Source organism: Stegostoma tigrinum, chromosome 6, assembly GCF_030684315.1.
Source record: "Stegostoma tigrinum isolate sSteTig4 chromosome 6, sSteTig4.hap1, whole genome shotgun sequence".
Lineage (NCBI taxonomy): Eukaryota > Metazoa > Chordata > Chondrichthyes > Orectolobiformes > Stegostomatidae > Stegostoma > Stegostoma tigrinum.
In genome coordinates, this window is record NC_081359.1 from 82483509 (window position 1) to 82505486 (window position 21978).

At 39.2% G+C, this 21978-nt stretch overlaps 1 protein-coding gene across 4 annotated transcripts in view; it reads right to left on the minus strand.

The window, feature by feature from the left end:
- Positions 1-21978, minus strand: part of LOC125453193 (stAR-related lipid transfer protein 13-like) — a 464022-nt gene that overhangs the window by 3099 nt on the left and 438945 nt on the right. For all 4 annotated transcript variants that reach the window (XM_048532431.2, XM_048532433.2, XM_048532432.2 and 1 more), the window contains 8 exons: positions 19325-19504; positions 16713-16872; positions 15050-15248; positions 12418-12628; positions 8293-8407; positions 5889-6110; positions 2450-2667; positions 476-652 (listed from right to left, as the gene is read on the minus strand). In XM_048532431.2, coding sequence (XP_048388388.1) covers positions 476-652; positions 2450-2667; positions 5889-6110; positions 8293-8407; positions 12418-12628; positions 15050-15248; positions 16713-16872; positions 19325-19504 — 1482 coding nt within the window. The remainder of the gene's footprint in view (positions 1-475; positions 653-2449; positions 2668-5888; positions 6111-8292; positions 8408-12417; positions 12629-15049; positions 15249-16712; positions 16873-19324; positions 19505-21978) is intronic.

The window sequence follows — 21978 nt, forward strand, 5'->3', positions numbered from 1 at the left end:
CAGCAATACACACATCCCCTCAGTGAGTGGAAAAAAAGTCAAAGAATGCTTCAGTCTGGATTTTCTCGAAGGAAAGGCATCCTTCCAGCACTATCCAATTGAATCCTCAGCGAATCTGTCCCTTATTTTCAATTAGCCGAAAGGACAGGTTCTACAGTCGCCCACTTCATTGTCCATGGTCATGTCACAGCCAGAGTTGCTTTATCAGCCAATTATCACCCGATTTCTCTCATCATATAAACTGCGGGGACTGTTTAAAATTTAGTGTTCTTGTGTTTGTCCTGAAGACTGCAAGGCAAGAAACTTCAGTGGCATGTGTCTCTCTTCAGTAATATTTAAATATTTATTCCTTGACCTCTGCAGACCGGAGAGTTATTGAAGAATGAAGATGAGCATCTAGACTTTTTTCCCTTTTTGTCACTGTGGGCCAAAAATGCAAAAAAAAAAACAGAAAATAGTGCTACAGCTCAATTACCTCAGATCTGCTCTGCTTAAGTGTGTCATTCTGGATTTCCCTGAGCCACATGGCTCAATCAGACACTGACTGTCAATGACCATGGCTCGGACTCCACCCACCAAAGGTGCATCATCGTGTTCTATAGAAATGGCCACAAATGCGCATGTTCCCTTTGGTAAATCGGTCCTCCACGTTCTGAAACAGCCAGAGCAAAAAGCAAACATTTTATCTTGAGTTTACAAGAAAAAAATTAGTAAAATGATTCTTATATTGCAATGTCCAATAAGAAAGAGCCTTATCAGCTTCATTGAAGCTTCAGTAGTCACAGGCCAAGTTTAGCTTTACTTTCCATTTCATTGATTAAATAAGTGAACACCAAATTCAAGCCGACTAAGAATCGTGTTTTGGCTTCAATGAATGTTCAAAATTCTAATGCAGCAATAATATGAACGTTTGTCAGGTATCTTGGGCGAAATCACTATTAAACATAGAAAACAGGAGTAAGAGGAGACAATTCAGCCCAGTGAGTCTGCTCTACCATTCAACATGACTGCAACTGATCCTCTAACTGAACACCGTATTCCCTTGTCTCTTTATAACCGCTGATGACGTCAGCGTCAAGAATAATCGTCAGGTATATCAGTTCTCTCAATGAATAAATTTCTCTCATCTTGGTTCCAAATAGTCTAGCCCATGAGGTTGCAACCCCTTCTTGTAAGCCCTTCAGCTAGGGAAATCATCATCCTGGCATCCAGTTTGTGAAACCAAATCAGAATTTTGCATTTTATATGTTTCAGTAAGGTACCTTTTATCCTCAAATTCCAGTGACAAACTGAGCTGACACAATTGTTCCTCAAACAAATCTGCTTTCACAGGAATCAGACTACCGAATCTTCATAAGTTTTCTGCTTTATTTTGTCTCATGCCCTTGGAAATACCCCAATTCACAGGGGGCTGTCTAGCTTCTGCTATTCTGCTCTGTAGCTCTTTTCAGTTTCAGTTAAGGAGTTGCCATCATCAGCTGAGGGTCACGAGAAACTCATTGGAATGCTTGTGAGAAGCATAAATGAAGGAGTGAGTCACTCCCAATGTCAAGATGGCTCTCTGACTGTCAAAAACCTCACCATAACCCACTTCACTCAGATCCCTATAAGATTCCATCCTATGGTAATTTGCTCCAAGTTTCCAAGACATTAAAGGGAAAAGGTGAAAGATAAATTGTAGAACTAGGCACAGTTTAAAAAACAGAGCCAAACCTTTATGTATGAATGAGGGCAAGTGTGCGATAACTTCCCCTCCCTTTCTGATGATAACAAAGCTATAATTTACGACCGGGTACAGTGACTCACTCTCAGGAGTCCATTTGTGAAGGCTTAGTATAAATCTTCCCTTTTGTTTTTAGGAAATATCCACCTTCCAATAAACACCACTCAAAGTGGAGTTGGGATATCGTTCTGCACACAAGGGGTGGTTATGTCTGGATTTATATCCACGTCTTGGTCTCAAAAAAGGAAAAAGAAAGAATCTTTATTTTTTACACTAATTTGCAATGACCACTAGAACACCAGACAAAAATTAACTGCTGCCTGAAGGCAAAATGAACTGCATCCAAAATGGAAGAAATGGTACCTCCTTCCCACTGTCAGAATACCCATTCATCAAATTCCCTACTTATACGTTCCATTTGAAGTTTGTGCATCACTTTGTTTTTATGTTTTGTTTTGAGCCACAACCAAGTTACAAATGCTCACAATAATTAGCCCTTGCTGTTTCGGCACTTGCAACTGATAGACAGTTAACTGCCATTGGTAAGCAATTTCATTTTACAGCCGAGGTTCCCAGTTAAATTCAAAATGTTAAACTAAGTTTAAATTCTGCTCACCCACTTCCCATTGAAACATTCTTATTGTCACCAAACATTCAACTTTTGCTCTCCATTTTATTACCAGGTTGTGTGTTTTGGATGTGGTGTATTACACATTCAATATTTACCTCAGTGTGACGAAGTCCCGGCTGGGGTGGGGGGCCATGCTGTTCAAGACATACTGAAAAATTTCGGTCTGCTTGTCCAGGGACTCCACAACTTTCCACTGGAGTAGGTCATCGTCCCACAAGTGACGCTCTCGTAGTACCCTATTTAGAACTACTGAAGGTGGTGCCTCGACTTCAACGGATACCTTCCACAGACGGAGAGGGTGACCATCACCAACCTACCACAAAAAAAAGCTTTTATTATTGCAATCATTAACTGAGACAATTTAGAATTTATAAATATTAGAAAATGACTGCAGGTCAGTGTTTAGCGTTCCTGCCTCTGAACAAAGTTGTGTGCTCAAGCCCTTCTAGTTAATTTACTCTTTCATGAGATGTGGTCGTCACAGGCAAAGCCAGCACTATACTGCCCATCTCAAAGTACCCTTGATCTGAGTAGCTAATGTGGGCATCTCAGTGGGTTGCCAAGGGTTGTCCACATTGCTGGTATTCTGCAGTCATATGTCGCTCAGACGAAGTAAGGTAGGCAGGCAGATTTCCTTCCCAAACAAAAAGACATTAATGAACCAGATTAGTTTCAATATTTGAATGGTCGTCACTGATAAGACTAGCATTCAGTTTCATATTTTATTATTGAAATTTTGCAGACTTGTAACTACAACTTGTTTTAAAAAGTCCCAGTGAAAGCCTGTGAATGGGGTCGGGAATCCTGGAACTGAGTCGTAAGCACCTTTATGTTTTTAAGAAGAGCTAGAGAATCAACCCAGCTTTAAGAAAATCCAAATGTGCTGGAGAAAGAATTGACCTGGCAGCAGCTGTGGAGAAAGCAACAGAGTCCAACATGACTCTTCACTGGAACCTGAGCAGAGTCATGTCAGACTTGAAATATTAACTCTACTTCTCTTCCTACAGATCCTGCTGAGTTTCTCCAGCACTTTGTTTTCATCTCAGATTGCCAGCATCCATATTACTTTGTGTTTATTTATTTACTTATTTAATCTGGCTGAATATTAGAAACATGAAAATTATTAACTGAACAAAAAATAAAAGTAGTGTGATAGGGGAAAATCCTGGTGGTATTCACTGAGGAAAGATAAGCTTTCCCCAGGAGCTACAATTCTGAGTAAGGGTCATCCATTGAAGGTGGAGGTGAAGAGAAATTTCTTTGTTTAAAGAGATGTGAATCTTTGGAACTCTGTACCATTGAGAGCTGTGAATACTTAATCGTTGAATCCATTCAAGACAGAGGCTGATACAAAGGGAGCCAAGGGTTGTACACGATCAGCATGACTTTACTGAATTACTGAGAAAGCTTGATGGTAAAATGAATTCCAGTACTTCTATTTCTCGTCATGCAGTGCGTGGGACAATTTGGATACTGCATTTCCAACATTAAGACATGGATACACTTTAAAAAATAATTTATCATTTTTATAACAATTTGGGACATCCTGAGGTTGTATTGGGTGCTACACAAATGCTGGTTCTTTATTTCAAGTCAGAATACCACTAATCGTGCGCTTTCCTATCACTGAGTCTTTGATACTTTTATTCATTATACATACCTCAATAAAACAGAAAATCAAATAACAAGAACTCTTTACAAGTTTACAGGCAATATAGAAAGAATAAAATGCTGAAATACATAACAGATCAATTGAACGTCTTTAATGTGAAAAGGATGTGGCATTTCTACCGAAGGGAACACACCCAAACCAGTAAACCTTGCCTTTTCAAAAAAAAACAGGATGCTGATTGATCTGTAGTTTGCTGGGGCAGGAAATTCTGCTTTTGTCAAAATACAGTTAAAAGCTGAAAATGATTAATATGTTTCATGACATCAGGAGAAAGCTGTTGAAATAACAATTCAGACATTTATTTTACAACATGTATATAAAATCTAAATTTTGTAGTTGCATGGTATAAATACAGGAGCTTGAGTAATACAGCTTGAGTAAAGTGAACAATTGGAGGCTGAGAACTGGACTACAGTTTATTCTGGGTATATAGCTTCACTCCACCAATATTAGGAAGAAACCATCTGTCTCTCTTGTGGTTTGGAAGAAGGATCTGCACCTAATGCACGATTTTATGTTCACTACAATATGTTGATTTGGTCATATTTCCTGAATTAGTTTACCCATATTAATAGAAAGTGGTGCCTGGTTTAAATGGATATGTTTACGATAACCCCATACTTAAAATTATTGCATTAGATGTTCTAGGTCACTAATCATTATTGATTGACAGAACAGTGAAAAATGAGGCTTGGGGACCGCTTTGCAGAATACCTACACTTGGTTCGCAATAAACAACTGCACCTCCCAGTTGCAAACTATTTCAACTCTCCTTCCCATTCCTCAGACGACATGTCCATCCTGGGTCTCCTGCAGTGCCACAACAATGCCACCCGCGGGTTGCAGGAACAGCAACTCGTATTCCGCTTGGGAACCCTGTAGCCCAATGGTATCAATGTGGATTTCACAAGATTCAAAATCACCCCTCTCGCTATTGCATCCCAAAACTAGCCCAGCTTGTCCCTGCCTCCCTAACCTGTCCTTCCTCCCATCTATTCCCTCCTCCCACCTCAAGCTGCACCCCCATTCCCTACCCAATAACCTCATCCCACCCCCTTGACCTGTCCGTCCTCCCTGGACTGACCTTTCTCCTCCCTACCTCCCCACCTACACTCACCTTTACTGGATCCATCCCCACCTCTGACTTGTCTGTCTCCTTTCCACCTATCATCTTCTCTATCCATCTTCGGTACCCCCCCCGCCACTTATTTCAGAACCCCCCTTCCCCGCCCCATTTCCGACAGAGGGTCTAGGTCCGAAACATCAGCTTTGCTGCTCGGCCTGCAGTGTTCATGCAGTTCTACACCTTGTTATCTCAGATTCTCCAGCATCTGCCATTCCTATTATCCCAGTGAAAAACACAACCTGTTGGTAAACTTTTAGGACTGGCTCTCAAATGTCATATCAAGGTGATGAACTTCAACGCAGTCTGCTTTTCTCTTTAGAAATGACCACTTTTCCTCCATTCTATGAGCACTTCACAGAGATAAAGTCTCTTCTAGAGAATAATTAGCAAGGGTGTTTTTGGAAAATCTACATGCAACCAATGCATTAAGTGACAATTCTATCTATTCCACCAGAGCTTTCTTTACACGTTTTTGTATCATATTTGCAACTGCAACCACTACATGGTGCTGACAACTTGATTGACATTAATACTGATGAAATGTCATTCCAGTAGGCAGTGAGGAACAGAAATATCACAGATTAAGACTTTAAAAATTACTGTTGAGTTTTTGAAATATTTTGTACAAGGTTTATACTGGTCATCATTTAAATGATAGTGCCTAAAAGGAAGTGAGGTTATTTTTAAAATCATCAACATATTCAAATATAGAATAAGTGCTTGTGTAAAAGCATACCTTTTTGTAAGCAAGTTCAGTGTTATCAGGGCATGGGCACGCAACCCAGTTTTTAAATTTCTCCCTGGCTTCTTTCTGGAGGTTCTGGATGAGGTTCTCCAGGTAGGTCTGATAATTTGCACCTTCATCTTCGAGTTGTTTTCCAAGTTCCTCCAGTGTCAATGGATGGGCATCAGCCTCAATGTAAGAGTTCCGAGACTGCATCATCATATCTTGAGGGATCTGTTCCAAATGGTGGATAATTGGATAAAGATAAGTCACAGACACAGAAAAATAGCTTTACAACAACAGTTGACCAGATCATAATGACCCAGCTATAGCCGGAGACTCTGAAGAGTGTGTTCCAGATTTCCAGCTTTTAGAAATAGAATTGAGTTCTGTACTGCAAAGTGATATTAAAACCTTAAAAAGAAACAGTAAATCAAAATTAATCCAAATACTTGATAAACTAACTGCACGGTGCTGTGTTGACATGTTACATTTTAAACCAATTAACTATGAATTAATAGGAACTACCAAAGGAACCTGCATGTGAGCTGGTGCTGACATAATTCACTGCAATCACTTGTTTGGTTCAAACAAAACTATGTGCCTTCATAGTACTTGAATCCATCTTAGAACAACAGACCGCTGGGGTGAAGATGAAGATGTTTCAAAAAAAACTGATGCCTGTAAAATTATCGAGGGTTCTTCAAACAAGTCACAGAAAATTTTGTTTACATTTTATTCAGGGTTTCCACTGACCTTCCAAAGTTCTGGTGGCCAATCAGACCAACCCCCGAATGAATGGCCGTTTGTCATTACATCCAAATTCCATTTTCTTTTTAATGGCCTTATATATGTGAAAAAGCACTGTTGGATGTCTTGCAAACCTCTGAATCCTTCTGCTGTTTCACATCAAGCTTTCCACCAAACCATTATTTCTTCTTTCAAAATAATCATCCCAGGAATGAATAATGGGGTCTCTCATCTATTGACACAGAGTTCCATCAGTCATCTTTCAGCCAAAAGAAAGCAGGTCAGGAACCATTGCAGAGCTTCCCAAAATGCGGGTTGGTGATCTTGACTGGGGTCACCAGCTAAAATTTTAGGATTGAGAGTTCTCAGGCAGCAATAACTGCTGTGGTGAACCATGTCCTAACAGATGTGTGGACTTTTCATCAGAGACTTTAAAATTGTGGGCAACGCTTAATTGCCCTAGTCCTGGGGGATGGAATCCTGTCCTGATAAAATAACAAAGGATGGTTGCTCTACAATTTTGACTGAAAGCTTCCCCCCCCCGCCTCCGACTACTTCCATTGCTTTTTGAATTTTTAACCCTCCCTCATACATACCCCTAATATAAAAAGGTATCTCCCCGGTCTGACAAGCTTCTTCTCATCCCACTCCCTAAGGTGTAGGGCCCCAGCAACTTGCAAGCACCAGAAAGGAGTCACAATGGGAAAAGATTTGAGAAACATTGTCTAGGACATCTCAGCACGGAACTAAAGCATGAACAGAAATTGATGGAGAAACTCAGCAGGTCTGGCAGCATCTGTGGAGAGAATTCAGAATTAATGTTTCAGATCCAGCGAGCCTTTTTCAGCATGGAACTGCCTGTATTGGCTGCAAAGCAATGGAAAAATAAACATGATATAGACCAACAGATCCACTAGGATGGAGGACATTTCTTCAGTGGGTCAAACCTAGCCAGGAGTGCAGTTTTCCTGACTGCCAATTTACTGGAGGAATTTGCGGTCTCCAAGCATGACTTAGGGCCAGCCATGAAATGCAATGGAGACCAAAATCACCACAAACCAGTAACTGATCGACTACTTCAAGTAACTGATCCAATTCGGAATGTCCCCCTGGGAAAGATTCCCAGCAGTGAGAATGCATTAGACGGTCGTCCATAAGTGGCATGTCACCTATTTTCCTGTCTTGCCAGCTTCTAAGTGTGCCATCTTGGCCCTGGTAAAAATTCAGTCATTGCAGCCCCAGGCCAGAATCCTGCAAGATATTACTACTTACTCTAGGCACTCAGTTTACATTTAATTTCCAATCGCTGTAATCAGTTAGTTAATGGTCAAATTTGTTTTGTCACATTTAGTTCTGTATTTCTGAAACTTCCTTAGTTGTGAGATATCCTGTCAAAGGTCTTCTGATAGTTACATACGAGCAATATCTTTCCCCCACATTCACCATAACTGTCACCTCCTCAAAGAATTCTATTTCCTTGGCTGAGATCAGAGCACACATTGAGGTTAAAGCAGATCACATTACAGGAGTTAAAATTTGGTAACATATTGCAGTTTAATCAATTTTATTGACTCTAATGGTTATGCAACAATAACAGCAATTATAAAACACCTCTGAATCATCGCAGTTTAAAGTTAGTTCGTTTAGCTACTGAACAGTGACTCACCTGGAAAATTTTGTTGCATTCTATGATCATCTGGGCCAGTCCCTGTGTAGCTGCAAGATTCTCATTCAAGTCTTTCTGATCAGGTTTTCCCATTGCATATTTACGATGCATTACCCTATTGTAAATCAGAGGGAAAAGGCTGGTTAGTTGTTCATTTTAACATGAAAATGATTAGGCACACACACAAACAAGGCATCAAGGTGACGGAGAAGCTACTTTTTATATTTCCAGATAAGAGTTAAAATAATGTTTGTCCTTCTGGCTGTCTGTTGGGTGAATTACTCAGAGTTCTGATGAACTGTCATTGATTTTGTTAACTTTGTTTCTCTCCACAAATGCCTTTGTACATAACTACTTGACAGCTTTTACTTTTGATATACCAACTTGCTAACTGGAAAACAATTCATGTGTCAGATGTTGCTATGTTTTTGGATGGCAATGCTGCTTTAATTCTGAACCATAGCCTAAATTATAAAATGTTCTTGAAATGGCTTGATTAAAACACAGAATTGGAATTGTCATCTTGACACTTTCCAGGGCTGCCACTTCTAACAAGCTACATAGTTTTCACAGGTATGCATTTTTCCCCAAAATATGCTAAATCCCTTGGCAGAGGGAAATAGCTGTGGATAGTGCCAAAAAGTTAAACATGAAGTCTGCCTGGTGGCCTCCAAAAGTTAAAAGTTAATCAAGTGAAAACGCCACAATATTAATTTGATGTCACAGCTTGGCTCCATGTATCTGTATTTTTATCTAGAGAGTAAATGCACTTAAGCAGATTGAATGGGTTATCAGTGAAGAGGAAATTAAAACAGTCAAACTTAGCAGTGCTTGCTTATGAAGAAATTTTAAATAACATTCATATCTGAAAGCAAACACAATGAAATACAAAATTATGTAACCCAGTTTTCTTCATGGATATAAACTTTGCTTTATATTAACCAAAGACAAATCAGATTATTCTAAAAAACAACCTTGGGGACTGAACTATTCTTAAGATTCATTTTGTTAAAGCCACTTATTAATTGTTAATTACTTTGCAATGAGCTTCAACAGGATGAGCTCCAACTTAGTTATTTTTGAAAACATTACACATTAATAATGCTGTGGCCCTCCTGCCTTGTTACTGCTGATAATAATTTGTAATCATGGCAAGGAAATGGTAGAAATAGGTAGTGATGGCATTGGACCTGTAATCCCGAGGCCCAGGTTAGTATTCTGGGACAAAAACATTAATTTCTGGAGAAACTCAGCAGGTCTGGCAGCCTTGTGGAAAGAAAGCAGAATCAACGTCACAGGTCCGGGGTCTCTTCGGCCTCTCGAACTGAAACATTAACTCTACTTTCTCTTCACAGATGCTGCCAGACAAAAACTGGTGTTTTGTTTCAGATTCCCAGCATGTGCATTGTAGGGATTCTATGATCTGAAAGTTGTTTTTTGTTAATGCTCTGGGAAACGGGTTCAAAAACCACCATGGTAGCTGGTGGAATTTAAACTCAAAGAATATCTGAAATGGAATACTCGTCTCAGTAATGGGGTCTGCTGCAGCTATTAATTGTTAGAATGCTCTTCAGGTTGAGAAATCTACAGTTCTCACCTCGTCTGGCTAACATGCAATTCTAGCACAATAGTAATATGGCCAACTCAACTCTTCTGCATAGCAAGTCACACAGTTCAAGTGCAGTTAGGGATAGACAACAAATCCTGGAATTGCGAGAGTCATCCATAGGAAGAACAGACAGAAAAAGAAATAATTCATTCAAAAATACATAGGTTTAAGGACAGACCATTGACTTTTTTTTGTTATTCAATCATGAGATTTGGGTATCGCTGGCTGGATCAGCATTTGTCTATTGCTAATTTCCCTTGAGAAAATGTAGTGAGTTGGTTTCTTGAATTGCTGTGATCCTTTTGGTGTTGGTACTTCTTCACTGCTGGTAGGGAGTTTGTTTTGGACTTTAACTGAGGTTCGTTTCAATCGTCCTTTAGTAAATTTAATGCTGCTATCAGTCCCGCTACTTTCACCCATGGATTTTGCCGAAGGAGAATATGGTACAAGTATGTAGATTACCTGCAGTCACTCAACTGCCTGTCTCCTGAGCTTTGAAAGAAGGAGAAATCAAGTGCATGCAACAAAATGAAATTAAGAATCACATTGAGCAGCACAGTTGAATAACCCAGCACTCAACACCAGTTATACATTTGATCTTAGCACATAAAGATGTTTTGCATTTTAGCATAACGAAAGCAAAACATAGCAATACACAGATATTTGTTAATGGCAAAAGCAAACAGTGAGAACAATTTGTAAAAGGGATTTGGAAAGCATGAGTAGTTTAATCTAATGGAAAGACAAGTGACAGCAGAAAAATTAATGACAGTCAATTTTTGGTAAGATTCAAACCCTTCTTTCTTTCCTTTCCAAGGTTTATTGTCATTCTTGTCCATATTAAATTTTGACTGTCAATTTTCGTGGGTTTTATGGGGGAATTCTCTCCACAACACCGAGCAGGGCTTCTCAGGCCATCTTCCCAAATTCACATCATTGCCTATGCACCATGCCCCAAATTGATCCACTCGGCAGAAGTACCAACTATTGCTGGGGCCTTCTGGGAATCTTGGTGCCACCTTTACAGCCTGCCTGTACACTTCATGAGCTGGCAGTCTGTGGCTGCTCTGTGTGGGTCCTGTCAAATTCCCCAGACACATTGGACAGAGGGAAACTGGGACCCCATTTTGCCAACATTGACCTGGGAGGTCCTGGTGGGTTGTGTACGGCTGTGCAAAATAGAAGGCCGCAGGAGAAAGTGGTGAGCTCGAGTCACCAGGTAACTGCTCTGACTTTCATTTCAGAAATTATCACCATCTAGTTTTTAATCCAATAGGTAGGAGAATGGGAAACTGCATATCAATGAGGTGAGATGACATAATAGTGAGGATGTTAATGCATGCTAACTCATCCTAACAGGCTCCTTGCGGCTTACTAACAAGAATCCTGGCTCACCATTTAACTATTTGTTGAAAAATGGGATTTTTTGTTCTGAACATCAAGCAACACTGTCTTGGTCACCTCATGTGATTTTCACAACCTGCTTGCCAATACCCCTGTCGTTCAGTGCCTGGGAAAACTGTCCCAGGAACAGATGCATTCCACGTAACAGAAAAAGATTGACGGACATAGACGAACAGAGAAACTAAACCGTTTATATAGTTTGTTCCCGCAATTAAGAGTACAAATAGATAAGGCCCCGTAAAGAGGATGCAAATAACTGCACAGAGAATTAGCACGTATCACGGTGACTGTTACAAAAGATTGCTGAGGCCAAAGTTAGAGTATATGTGGAGTTTTGGAAACCTGATTATAAAAGACTGTAGAGAGAGTATTAATCTGCCAGGATGTTGTCTGGTTGGGAAAACTATTGTTGTGATGAAAGAGGCAAAGCACTGAAAGATTAATAGAAAGCATTTTGAAAGAGTAAATTGAGAAAGAGTTGAGGATTGAGAAGAGTTGAGGATTTTGAAATCAGTGGTTACCAATTCATGGCAGATTCTAAAAGAACAATGCAGGATAATAGGAGCAATTTCCTCATATACCAGGCTGCAAGAGCATACTATATATTGCCACAGGGAGGAGTTTAGATATAAATCATTCAACTTGCGAAAGGAAAATTGGATACACATTTGATTCAAAAACAAAAGGAAAAAGCTCAAGGGTAAGAACAGGCCAGAAGATTCATTTTGTTCCCTCTAGCAAACAATTGTTGCAGACATTAGGTCAAATGGCCTTTTTGTGTATTAAACTTTACATTTCTGATTGGGTCAAGCTTTGATTTCTGATCTGAAATAGTATCTAAAAAGATTCAGACTTGAAAAGCTCTGCTCAGGATGATAACTACAGAAGCAATATGGATTTGAAGTATGGTGGAATACTTTATTCATTAGTTTATAAATTAATGGAATAACATTTCTGTAGTTTAGTTCAGGATTGAAACTTTATTGACAAACAATGTTGTTAAAACCATTGAGAATCTCTGCTACCCATAAGTATTGTCAAAACATGCCAGTTGTTTTATACGATTTATGCTATTAGGTTAGACTCATAATACCCAGAAGCAAGGGCCCTACCTTGGAGAGGAGGATCCTTTCTTAATTAAATTAAGGTGGAAGAGAGATGGTGCCAAGCAAACGGCAAGGTTCATAGGAGTCATCTGATTTTCTGTTACTGAAGTCACGTCACTAAGGAAACAAAGAAGGGTTTGCAGAACCTCACGGTTTTCATCCGACATCAGCATGCTGGCAGCCTGCACTGCCTGTAGCCGTTGCTCCCTGGGAACATCTGCACATATTAGTGCAACAGACAGTTATAAAACACATCCAGAAAACAAGCTAAATACTTTAAATGTTCAAAACTATTGGTACTTAATAGATAACTGAGCCTACTTCTTAATTTATCTTCTTAAAAACAGACTGTAAAGATTCCTAATCCATATATAGTCACTTTGCGTCCGCTACTACCTTTAACAACAGTCATATACCCATTCTCTCAACTAGCCTCTAGCTTTATTATTCATGGCCTTTTAGATTACTGATGGGTCATTTGTGCCTTGAAGTATACCGGTCTTCATTTCTGGAGATAAGAGGCCAAGAATTCAAATGTTGACAGGAGTTCTGTTTAGAAATCTCCATTTTGTTTTTAATTCACATGCAGGATGCACACCAGACATCCCAATATGTCTTAATCCCATTTATCAGCAACGCCTGTAAACCCTTCCTATTTATATACCCTTCCAGATGACTTAAATGTGATAACTGAACCAGCCTCCACCATAATCTACCACTTCCTTTGGCAGCTCGTTCCAGGTATTACCACCCTCTGTGAAAAAGTTGTCCCATAGGTCCTTTTTAAATCTTACCCCTCTCACCATAAAAGCCTATGTCATCTAGTTTTGGATGCCACATCCTAGGAAATATGCCACTGCTATTCACCCTATCCAGGCCCCTCATGATTTTATAAAACTCAATAGGGTGACCCCTCAGCCTCCAATGCTCCCTGGAAAAAAGCTTCAGCTTATAGCTCAAACCCTCCATTCCTGGCAATATCCTGGTCAATCTTTTCTGCACCCTCTCAAGTTTAACAACATCTTTCCTACAGAAGGATGACCAGAATTATACCCCTTCTTGCAGTAACCCTCCTTGAACCACTGTAATCCATATGCTGTAGAAAGACACACAATGTTGTTGGTGGAGAGAGAATTCCAAGATTTTGACCCAGCGATCCTTGAAAAATGACTATACATTTCGAAATCAGAATAGTCAGTGACCTAGACAGGAACTAGCCTGCGGTGGTGTTGCCATGTACGTGCTGCGCTTGTCATTCATAGGCGAATGAGTTTGGAAGGTGCTGTCTACAAGGCCCTTTGTGAATTGGTACAGTGCATTTACTGGGTGGTACACACTGCTGCTACTGAACATTGTGGGATGCAGAGTGGATACTTATAAAAGTAGTGCCTTTGAAATGGGTTGTTTTGTCCTGTATGGTGTCTAGCTTCTTGACTGTTTGAGTGACACTCATCTACGCAAGTGGGGAATTTTCCATCACACTCTGGACTTGTTTCTTATAGATGGTGGACAGACTTTGGGAAAGCAGGTGGGGTGAGTGACTCACTGCTCTTGTAGCCATGGCTTTAATATGGTTCATCCAGTTCTATTTCTGGTCAATGGTAGCCCCCAGGATGTTGATTAGTGAGCGATTCAGTGACGGTGATACCATTGAATGCCAAGGGGCAATGATGGCTCTTACTGGAAATGGTCATTGCCTGGCATTTATGTGATGTGCATTGTTGTGAACCATTTTGTAGCCCAACCATGGATATGGTCCAGCTCCTGACGCATTTGAGCATGGAATGCTTCAGAAACCTGATGAGTCAGGAATGGACTAAATGTTGCACAAACATTGGTGAACATACCCACTTCTGACCTTATGATGGAGGGAAAGTTGTTGTTGAAGCAGCTGAAGATCACTGGGCCTAGGACACTCCTGCAGAGATGTGCTAGAGCTGAGATCATTGACCTCCCACAAGATGCCACATTTTGTCAAATAAAACTTTGACATCAAGGTCCACTAGTAACGACCCTCTTTGGTACACGTGGCCTATAGTTTTATCCAGGGTTTGAGGATGGGAAACCCAAGAATGAGAAAGGGAAAAATGGTTATGCTTGTTAAGTTAGATGAAGAGAGATATGAGAGAGTGATCACACAGACCATTTGGCCTAATTGGCATTTGCTGTGATATGCATGCTGTGTATTTGATTAACTCAAATGAATTGCCAAAATGAGCTATTTTACAGAATATCTGAGATATCAACATCAGAAACAATGAATCTTTGCAAAAAATATTAATACATCTCACTGAACAGTTTTGGAATAATTCCTTACTAGGAGTATTTCAGTCCAGACTCTCATTCTTTATCTGAACTAAAAAAGAACATAAAAAGTGACAGAAAATAGCTGATTTATTCAAAAATTCATTTGATTTTGTCTCCATTTTGTACTTCGGCATCTGTATTGTAACCCCTAGAAGTATCGTACTGTTTATTACTTTACCTTTCTTTGATATTGAATGCTTCCTATGGGATATATTCATTTAACTTGATTAATTCCATTGTAAACGGTGAAGAATAAGATTTCAGCATTAGGACAAAGCTGGAAAGCTCCATTAAAAACTATAAAATCTATAATCGACAATGTGTCGCTTACACTGATAGATATGCAGGAAAGTTTCCCCTAGTTTGCTACTCAGGAGAGGATCTGGGAGATCGCGAAAGAACTGCTTCAGCATATCAGCTACATCATAGGCACATTGATCTTCGTAACTAACATTATCTGGAGAAGCTTCGTTCATCTGTCGAAGGGCCTGAATTCGGGATTTGGCTCCAGACTTCCGAAACAGACCCACCTGGAATAAAATAGAAGTATTAAATTAAAATGAAAAAACCCAATTATCTGTAAGTGCACCATAAGTTATTAGATTCATTAACTTTCAGGATAGAGCGGATTGTTGTGAAATACCGTACATCGACAACAATAACTCACAAGATTAATTATCATATTTACGTGGCAATGAGTGAATCGCACATTTGCCAACTCAATCATCTGTTCAGCAGAGTTACTTAGTAAATTCAACAAAACCTCAATTGATACTTGGATGTTTAATCTTTGTCTGGTTTTGTGCTGAAGATAAACACATTCATTTTTTAAAAGTAACTAACTTGCCTATCTTATGCTACGCCCCTTCCTGAAGGAAATGGATGTTGAAGAGTGGTTATGATCTGTAAGGGATATACAGAATACATAGGCTGCACATATCCACAGGTGTATGAGATTTCCATAACATGCAATGCAGGCTGACTTTCTGGCGGCCTCAAACTTTTCTGTCTCGGTTGAACACTGGACCATATTTTCATTGTGATCATTTACTCATTGAAAAGCACCCAATGATACTTTTTTTTTTGAGTAAATCTGATTTTTCTCCACATTCATGACCCAGTACTATATAGGTTTGGTCATCTGTGGGTTGGGCATGTTTAATTCAAACAACACACTCACAGAAGTTTGGCAAGTCCGTTAAAAGCACACCAGGTATGAATATTTGTGAAAAAAATCCTGCTTTGGTAGTTGGTAACATTCTGAAAGGAAAGTATAAAATATTCTGACACCTTCAAATGCCATGAATAAATGGACATATTGTAAAATGGTCCAGATATTCCAGTCGAGATCATTGGAGATGAACTCAAAATGCTCACTGGGATCCCACTGAAGTCCCGATATATTGGCTGCGATAGAAACTGCAGAGAAGTTTTCTATGTCTGAAGGCCAATACCCTGGTTTCTCTTCCTCCAGCACAAACCTCCAACTCTTGACACAGAATCAGAGACTTTGAACAGTTCCATGGGACTTAGTAGGCTAGTTACCCACAAAATGTTAGGCTAAAAAAATCCTAGTCTAACTAACTACACAAACAATTCCCAAACATGATTTAATCATAATTAGTGGATAAGGATTTCTTTGCTGGTATCTGTATAGGTATCAATATAAACACTTCCTATCCTTCTGTCTGCTGAACTCTACCTCCTCGACTCCACATGCTTAGTTTAAAAACAAAACCATATTTTCTTGTCTATGTTACCAGTCAACCAAAGTTTAATAATAATTTCCCATCTAATTCAGAAAATTGGTAACATATATTCCGCACTCCCAAAACCTGGCCAGTTAGTTCCATGAAATTCTTGCCAAATTTTGTATCTCATGAAAACCGAGATGACACAGGAGACATTAGGACCAAATATAAATTTTGACGTCAGTTACAACAATGATAAAAGCAATAACATTCCAATTGGTTTCAATACATTGACTCACGTACCTGATCTAGACAGTGACTCCTCAGGTAACGCATGGCTTGTTGAATGCTCTGAGGGAGGGGCTGTCCTGTCCTCTGTACATGAACTATCAAAGGTACGCCAAAGACATTCTTGTCCTTATAGTCGGGTACTTTCATCCTCTTCATGAATTTGGGCACAGACCTGCAAGAAGCCATGTCACGTTGCTTACTGAAGAGGATGTGATCCACTTAAACACAACATGACGTCCATGACAGAAATACAGCGTACCCTCCTTATTTTTGAAAAAAATGTTAAATGTTCATTTAAAATAATAAAGAACATGCTTTTTGTTGGACTTGATTTATTGTCGTCGCACATACTGATGTACGGTGAAAAGCCTTACTTTTTAAAAAGTGAGTTTTTTAAAAACTGAATATATTCTCTTCCCATCAGTGATTGTCATTATTGCAGAGAAGTCAAAGAACTGAAACATTCAAAAAAATGTTGAACAGAAAGGTGGAGTGTATGAAGTCTGCATTCTAAATTATAAATTAGTAAGAACTACATGTGAAAAGTTTTTCCAATTCATGAACATTGATCAGCTAGAACATTCCATGGAACTATGAATAGAATGAAATCACTTCAAAGGTAAAAAGAAACTAATTTACATGAGATATTCTAATGTGAACTCCATCCTGCTGCCTGAAATCTACATAAGCATGACTGCCACTGAGGAACAGCGAGAGACCATTCAGCCATTCGAGCCTCTTCATTTAATTAGATCATGCTACCACAATTATAATTCCATTTACCTGCCTGCATTGAGGGGTTGGTACTAAAGAGAAAATGATCATAATGGTGGGCTAGCACTCAAATCAAGACCAATGGAAACACATATAAAGCTGTGAATAAGAGAGGAGTGTGTCGCATAAGGAGAGAATTTTGGACAACAGATTTTTATAAATGCTTTCAGCAAGTTGAAATCATATCATGGTTTTAAAGGTAACTAAACAGCTCAAGGTCTAACACAAATAACAAGTTATTAGAGTAGATGATGATAAGCTTCAAGAGTTAGGTTGTAAGAGGTGTCTAAAAAGAGAGAGGGGTAGTAAGGTTTACCGACTTGGTTCAGAACCAACTGTCCATCTTTGGCAACTGAAAGTAAACTTGCAATGGTAAACTGATTGAAAAGCAGGGATAAAGTAAGAGGACAGAATCTGAGAAAGTCAGATAGTCATGGAAGAAACTTGGCTCTTTATTATCACCAATCTTATGCTACTGACTTTGATTAAAATGCCTGTTGAGACAGTGAGTAATGGATATCTGCCGTGGTCAGCATCTACGGTTTTTTTCTTGTAGCCTGCTGTTGCTTCCGGAAGGGTGCCCTGCACTCTGTTGAACCAGCTGATCCCCAGGCTTGATGGTAAATGGTAGCATGGCGGATATGCTGGGCCATGAGGTTATGCATTGGGCTGGACAACACTCTGATGGCTAACAGCACCTCATGGATGCTCAGTCTCGAGTTGCTGGATCAGTTTGAAATCTGTCCCTTTTAGCACTGTGATAGTGCTACAGAATAGGATGGAGTGTATTCTCAATGTGAAAGTGAGGCTTTATCTCCAAAAGGACTGCACAGTGATCACGTTTTGCAGCTGACTAAATCAATGCAACCAGCTTCCAAAGGAAATGGGACAGCATTCTTTTCCAGGTTAATAATTTAATTTGGCATCTCTAATAACCTCAAAGAAACGCATGGGTTATTGTAAACCCTACCTGTGCTTGACGACAGGTATATGTGAATGCTGACTCAGTTCAACATGATGTTAAAAGTAGAGACAGACGTCCACCTTTTACAGGTCAATGCACAATGTATTTGCCTGAACAAGGAATTATTCTTGGCTCTCGCAGACATTGTTTTTATTTCAACCTTTGCAGATACAATTAAGCAGCAAGTGTTGTCTTAATTTTAAATGCTGCTGCTGACTCATTGTGAACAGTGAAAAAGACAACAATATTTCCTTTAATAAATTAGCAGATCTCCAAGACAACTGAATTCTGGAAAATGGATTTAAGAACAGAAAATGCTGGAAATATTCAAACAGGTCTGGTAGCATGTGTGGAGAGCACACCAGGCTTAATTTGGAATAAAAAAAGGTTGTTTTACAGCCATCATTAGAACTGTGTCAGAGACCCCACATCCCATGAACATTTAAAAGGAAATGAGAGATCTGAGCTGTCCTAGATGTCGACTCTTGTGCCTCAAATTGAGGTCAGGCGAGAGGCTGAATTGCTTTGGGTTAAACCAAAGTTGCAGAAGTGGGAATAAGCAAAAGATTCACTTCCTGCTGTAAACATAGGTAAATTATGCCTCTTATTTGTTTTTACTGAAAGGCAAGCAAGAGTTGCGTTCAGAAGAATGTACAACTTCCTACTCACCATTTTAGTATTCTAAGATTCCAAATCATCTGAAAAAGAGAGATCTTAGAAAATCCCACCGGAAGAGTTTAGTGTGGCAAGTTGAGGTGTTAATTGTTTTAAAAATGGCAGAACTTCATCTACTTCTGGTCCCTAATAATGACCAAATTTTCAAATTTAAAAAAAACTAAAGACTGCTTGTGGTTTCACTGCTCTCTTAGGCTCAAAAATAACTCACCAGGTCCAGCCATGTTTGTTTGATGGTGAATATTTCTCCATTATAGCTGTGAGTCGAAGGAGGGAAAACTTCTGCAGCAGGTTGAGCTGAGCTGCTGACTGGTTGCTGATCTGTAGTGAAGCTAAAGTGAGGCTAAGTCGATGTGAAATCTGGAAACTGTGCCACCGTAACCTTTGACGCCTACGAATATAGAACAAAGTATTACAACAGAATTAAAAAGCAAAGCGGTGGCCGAATCATGTGAAATTTGGAAACTGTACATCATAAAAAGGAAAATCAAATCATTAACCATTGATTGCTTAGTATTTATGCATCAAAAATTTGCTGCAATATATGTATTATGCCACAGCACTACACTGGCATAGAATTACTACTGGAGTTCAGCTAAACCTCCATGCTTCTTGAAATGAAACAACATCCAGAACAACTGATCTTGAACCTTTGTAGTGGCTGTGAATCATGTTCTGGATGTGTGTTCATGCACACAGGTATACACACTATCTAATCAGTGCAACCTAGTATTCAAAGAATGTAGGAGTGAAGAGTCTAACTCAAGTTTTACTCGTGTGCAGAGGGAGGTTCAACAGGAGCGTTATCAACTAAACAGAAAGCTCAGTGATCTTTATCGTAACCAATTTGAAAAACACACATTAGAAAACAATACTGGCCAGTTGGAAAGATCAAATTAGTAACCATGTAGAAAAGAACAATTATCAAAATTTATAGTGGGAACAAATATTCTGATAAATGTTATCAGAGATAATGGGAACTGCACATGGAGAATCCGAGATAACAAAGTGTGGAGCTGGATGAACACAGCAGACCAAGCAGCACTCCTAAGATGCTGCTTGGCCTGTTGTGTTCATGCAGCTCCACATTTTGCTATCTCTTATTTCTGATAAATGGTGCCTCTAACTACAAAATAGCTTCACCACCAAGATAAATGCAAACATCCAGGATATTGTGTACAGAAGACAAGCCATGGGTAGTATCAGATTACTGTCTGTAATTCACTGCACATTAAGTCACTGCCACAGCTGATTCTTCATCACACCCAATGTTATGTCATGAATCAAAACAACATGGAACCTTACAGGAATCAGACCAGAAAGGGAAGAATGCAGTAGGCTTTGTGCATAACAACAGTGGTAGAAAATGGCACAAAACTTAGTGTCAAGTCAGTGATACAGGTTGCTACCCGTTAGATATGGTGATGCAAAACAGCATGGAACCAGACAGAGCATTAGGCTATTAACACAAGCACACAATCTCAGAGCTTTAAATGCTTTACAATGGAAATAGTCACCTTGATCAGAACAGAGAAGTATTTGAAAACCAATGTTACTGCCCGCAGTTAACTCCTAAAGTGGACTGCTACTTACTGCCATATTAGCAATTCTCCTCCCCCGTTACCAAGGAAAACAGTAACACAGCAGCTCCAGAACTAACTTGTTTCAAACAAAATTTTCCTCTTCTTCTCATGAGACTAGGATGATAAATTTGACATACTGCTTTCACAATTGGTCACGTCACAGAATTGTCATATATTACAAAAAATTGATTTTAAGAAATAGGAATAGGCTATTCAATCCAATGAGTCTTCACTGCCACTTGACAGATTTGTTGTTGATCTAACTCTAACTCAACTTCATCCTTAAAATAGTGAACTTCACCATAACATCACCAAGCTATACCAATAGATAATAACTGGAAGCAGCCTGGTATGACAGCAAGGAAAACTGCTATAGAGAAACTTAACTGAATTTATATGTGGAAGTGACATATGTAGCGGATGAGATGGGTATCAGGTAAGAGACTATTCAAAACGATTAAGTCCATGAATTTCTTATCAATAACAAATTACACATTCTCCAAATGTTTCCAAAGTTACCTTTCAGAATCAATGGGCGAAGTTCCTACTGGGAAAACATGACAACTTTCTCCCCCCACCCCCGCTCGGTGTTCGTAATTTTATTTCCAAACCAGGAGTATTCCTCAGCATTGAAGTGCTCACACTAACATCGGTGGGCCCTAAAATACAATCATCTGGACAACTTTATCAATCAAAACACAACTTATAGGTTTGAATCTGTTGAAACAGAAATGATTCAGCCTCTCTGAAAGGTACATTTGCCTTGTATATTTTGTCTGCACTTATCTTGGTGGCAATGTTGCAATTTGTAGTTGAAGAGGCTGAAGAGGCACCGTTTATAAAAATATTTGCTTTACCTATTTTAAAATTGCTCCAACATCAACTACTAGGGCAAATCAGCAGAGTAAGTACAACACTGAATTTTCACCCTGCTCTATTATCAAAACCAATGGAGATTGAAATGTAAAGCCAATGTGATTGGTAGATTCTAGCCCGTGGAGTCTGGTTACAATTTACTCAATAATTTCTATCCATTTCATTAATATATTTTTCCCCCAAACCAACACCACAAATTAAGTTCTATGTGGATAAATTATCAATTTTTGCATCTACTGACAGTTTATTTGAATGCCAAACTAGTGCCATATGATCCGGTAAATTTTTTTCTGCAAGTCTCTAGTTTATTATCAAATTGAAAATAAAGCTTCAGCCTTTTACTTTGGATTCCCTGTTGACATAACAATTTTCATTCTGACGAAGGAAAATATATTTAAAAATACTA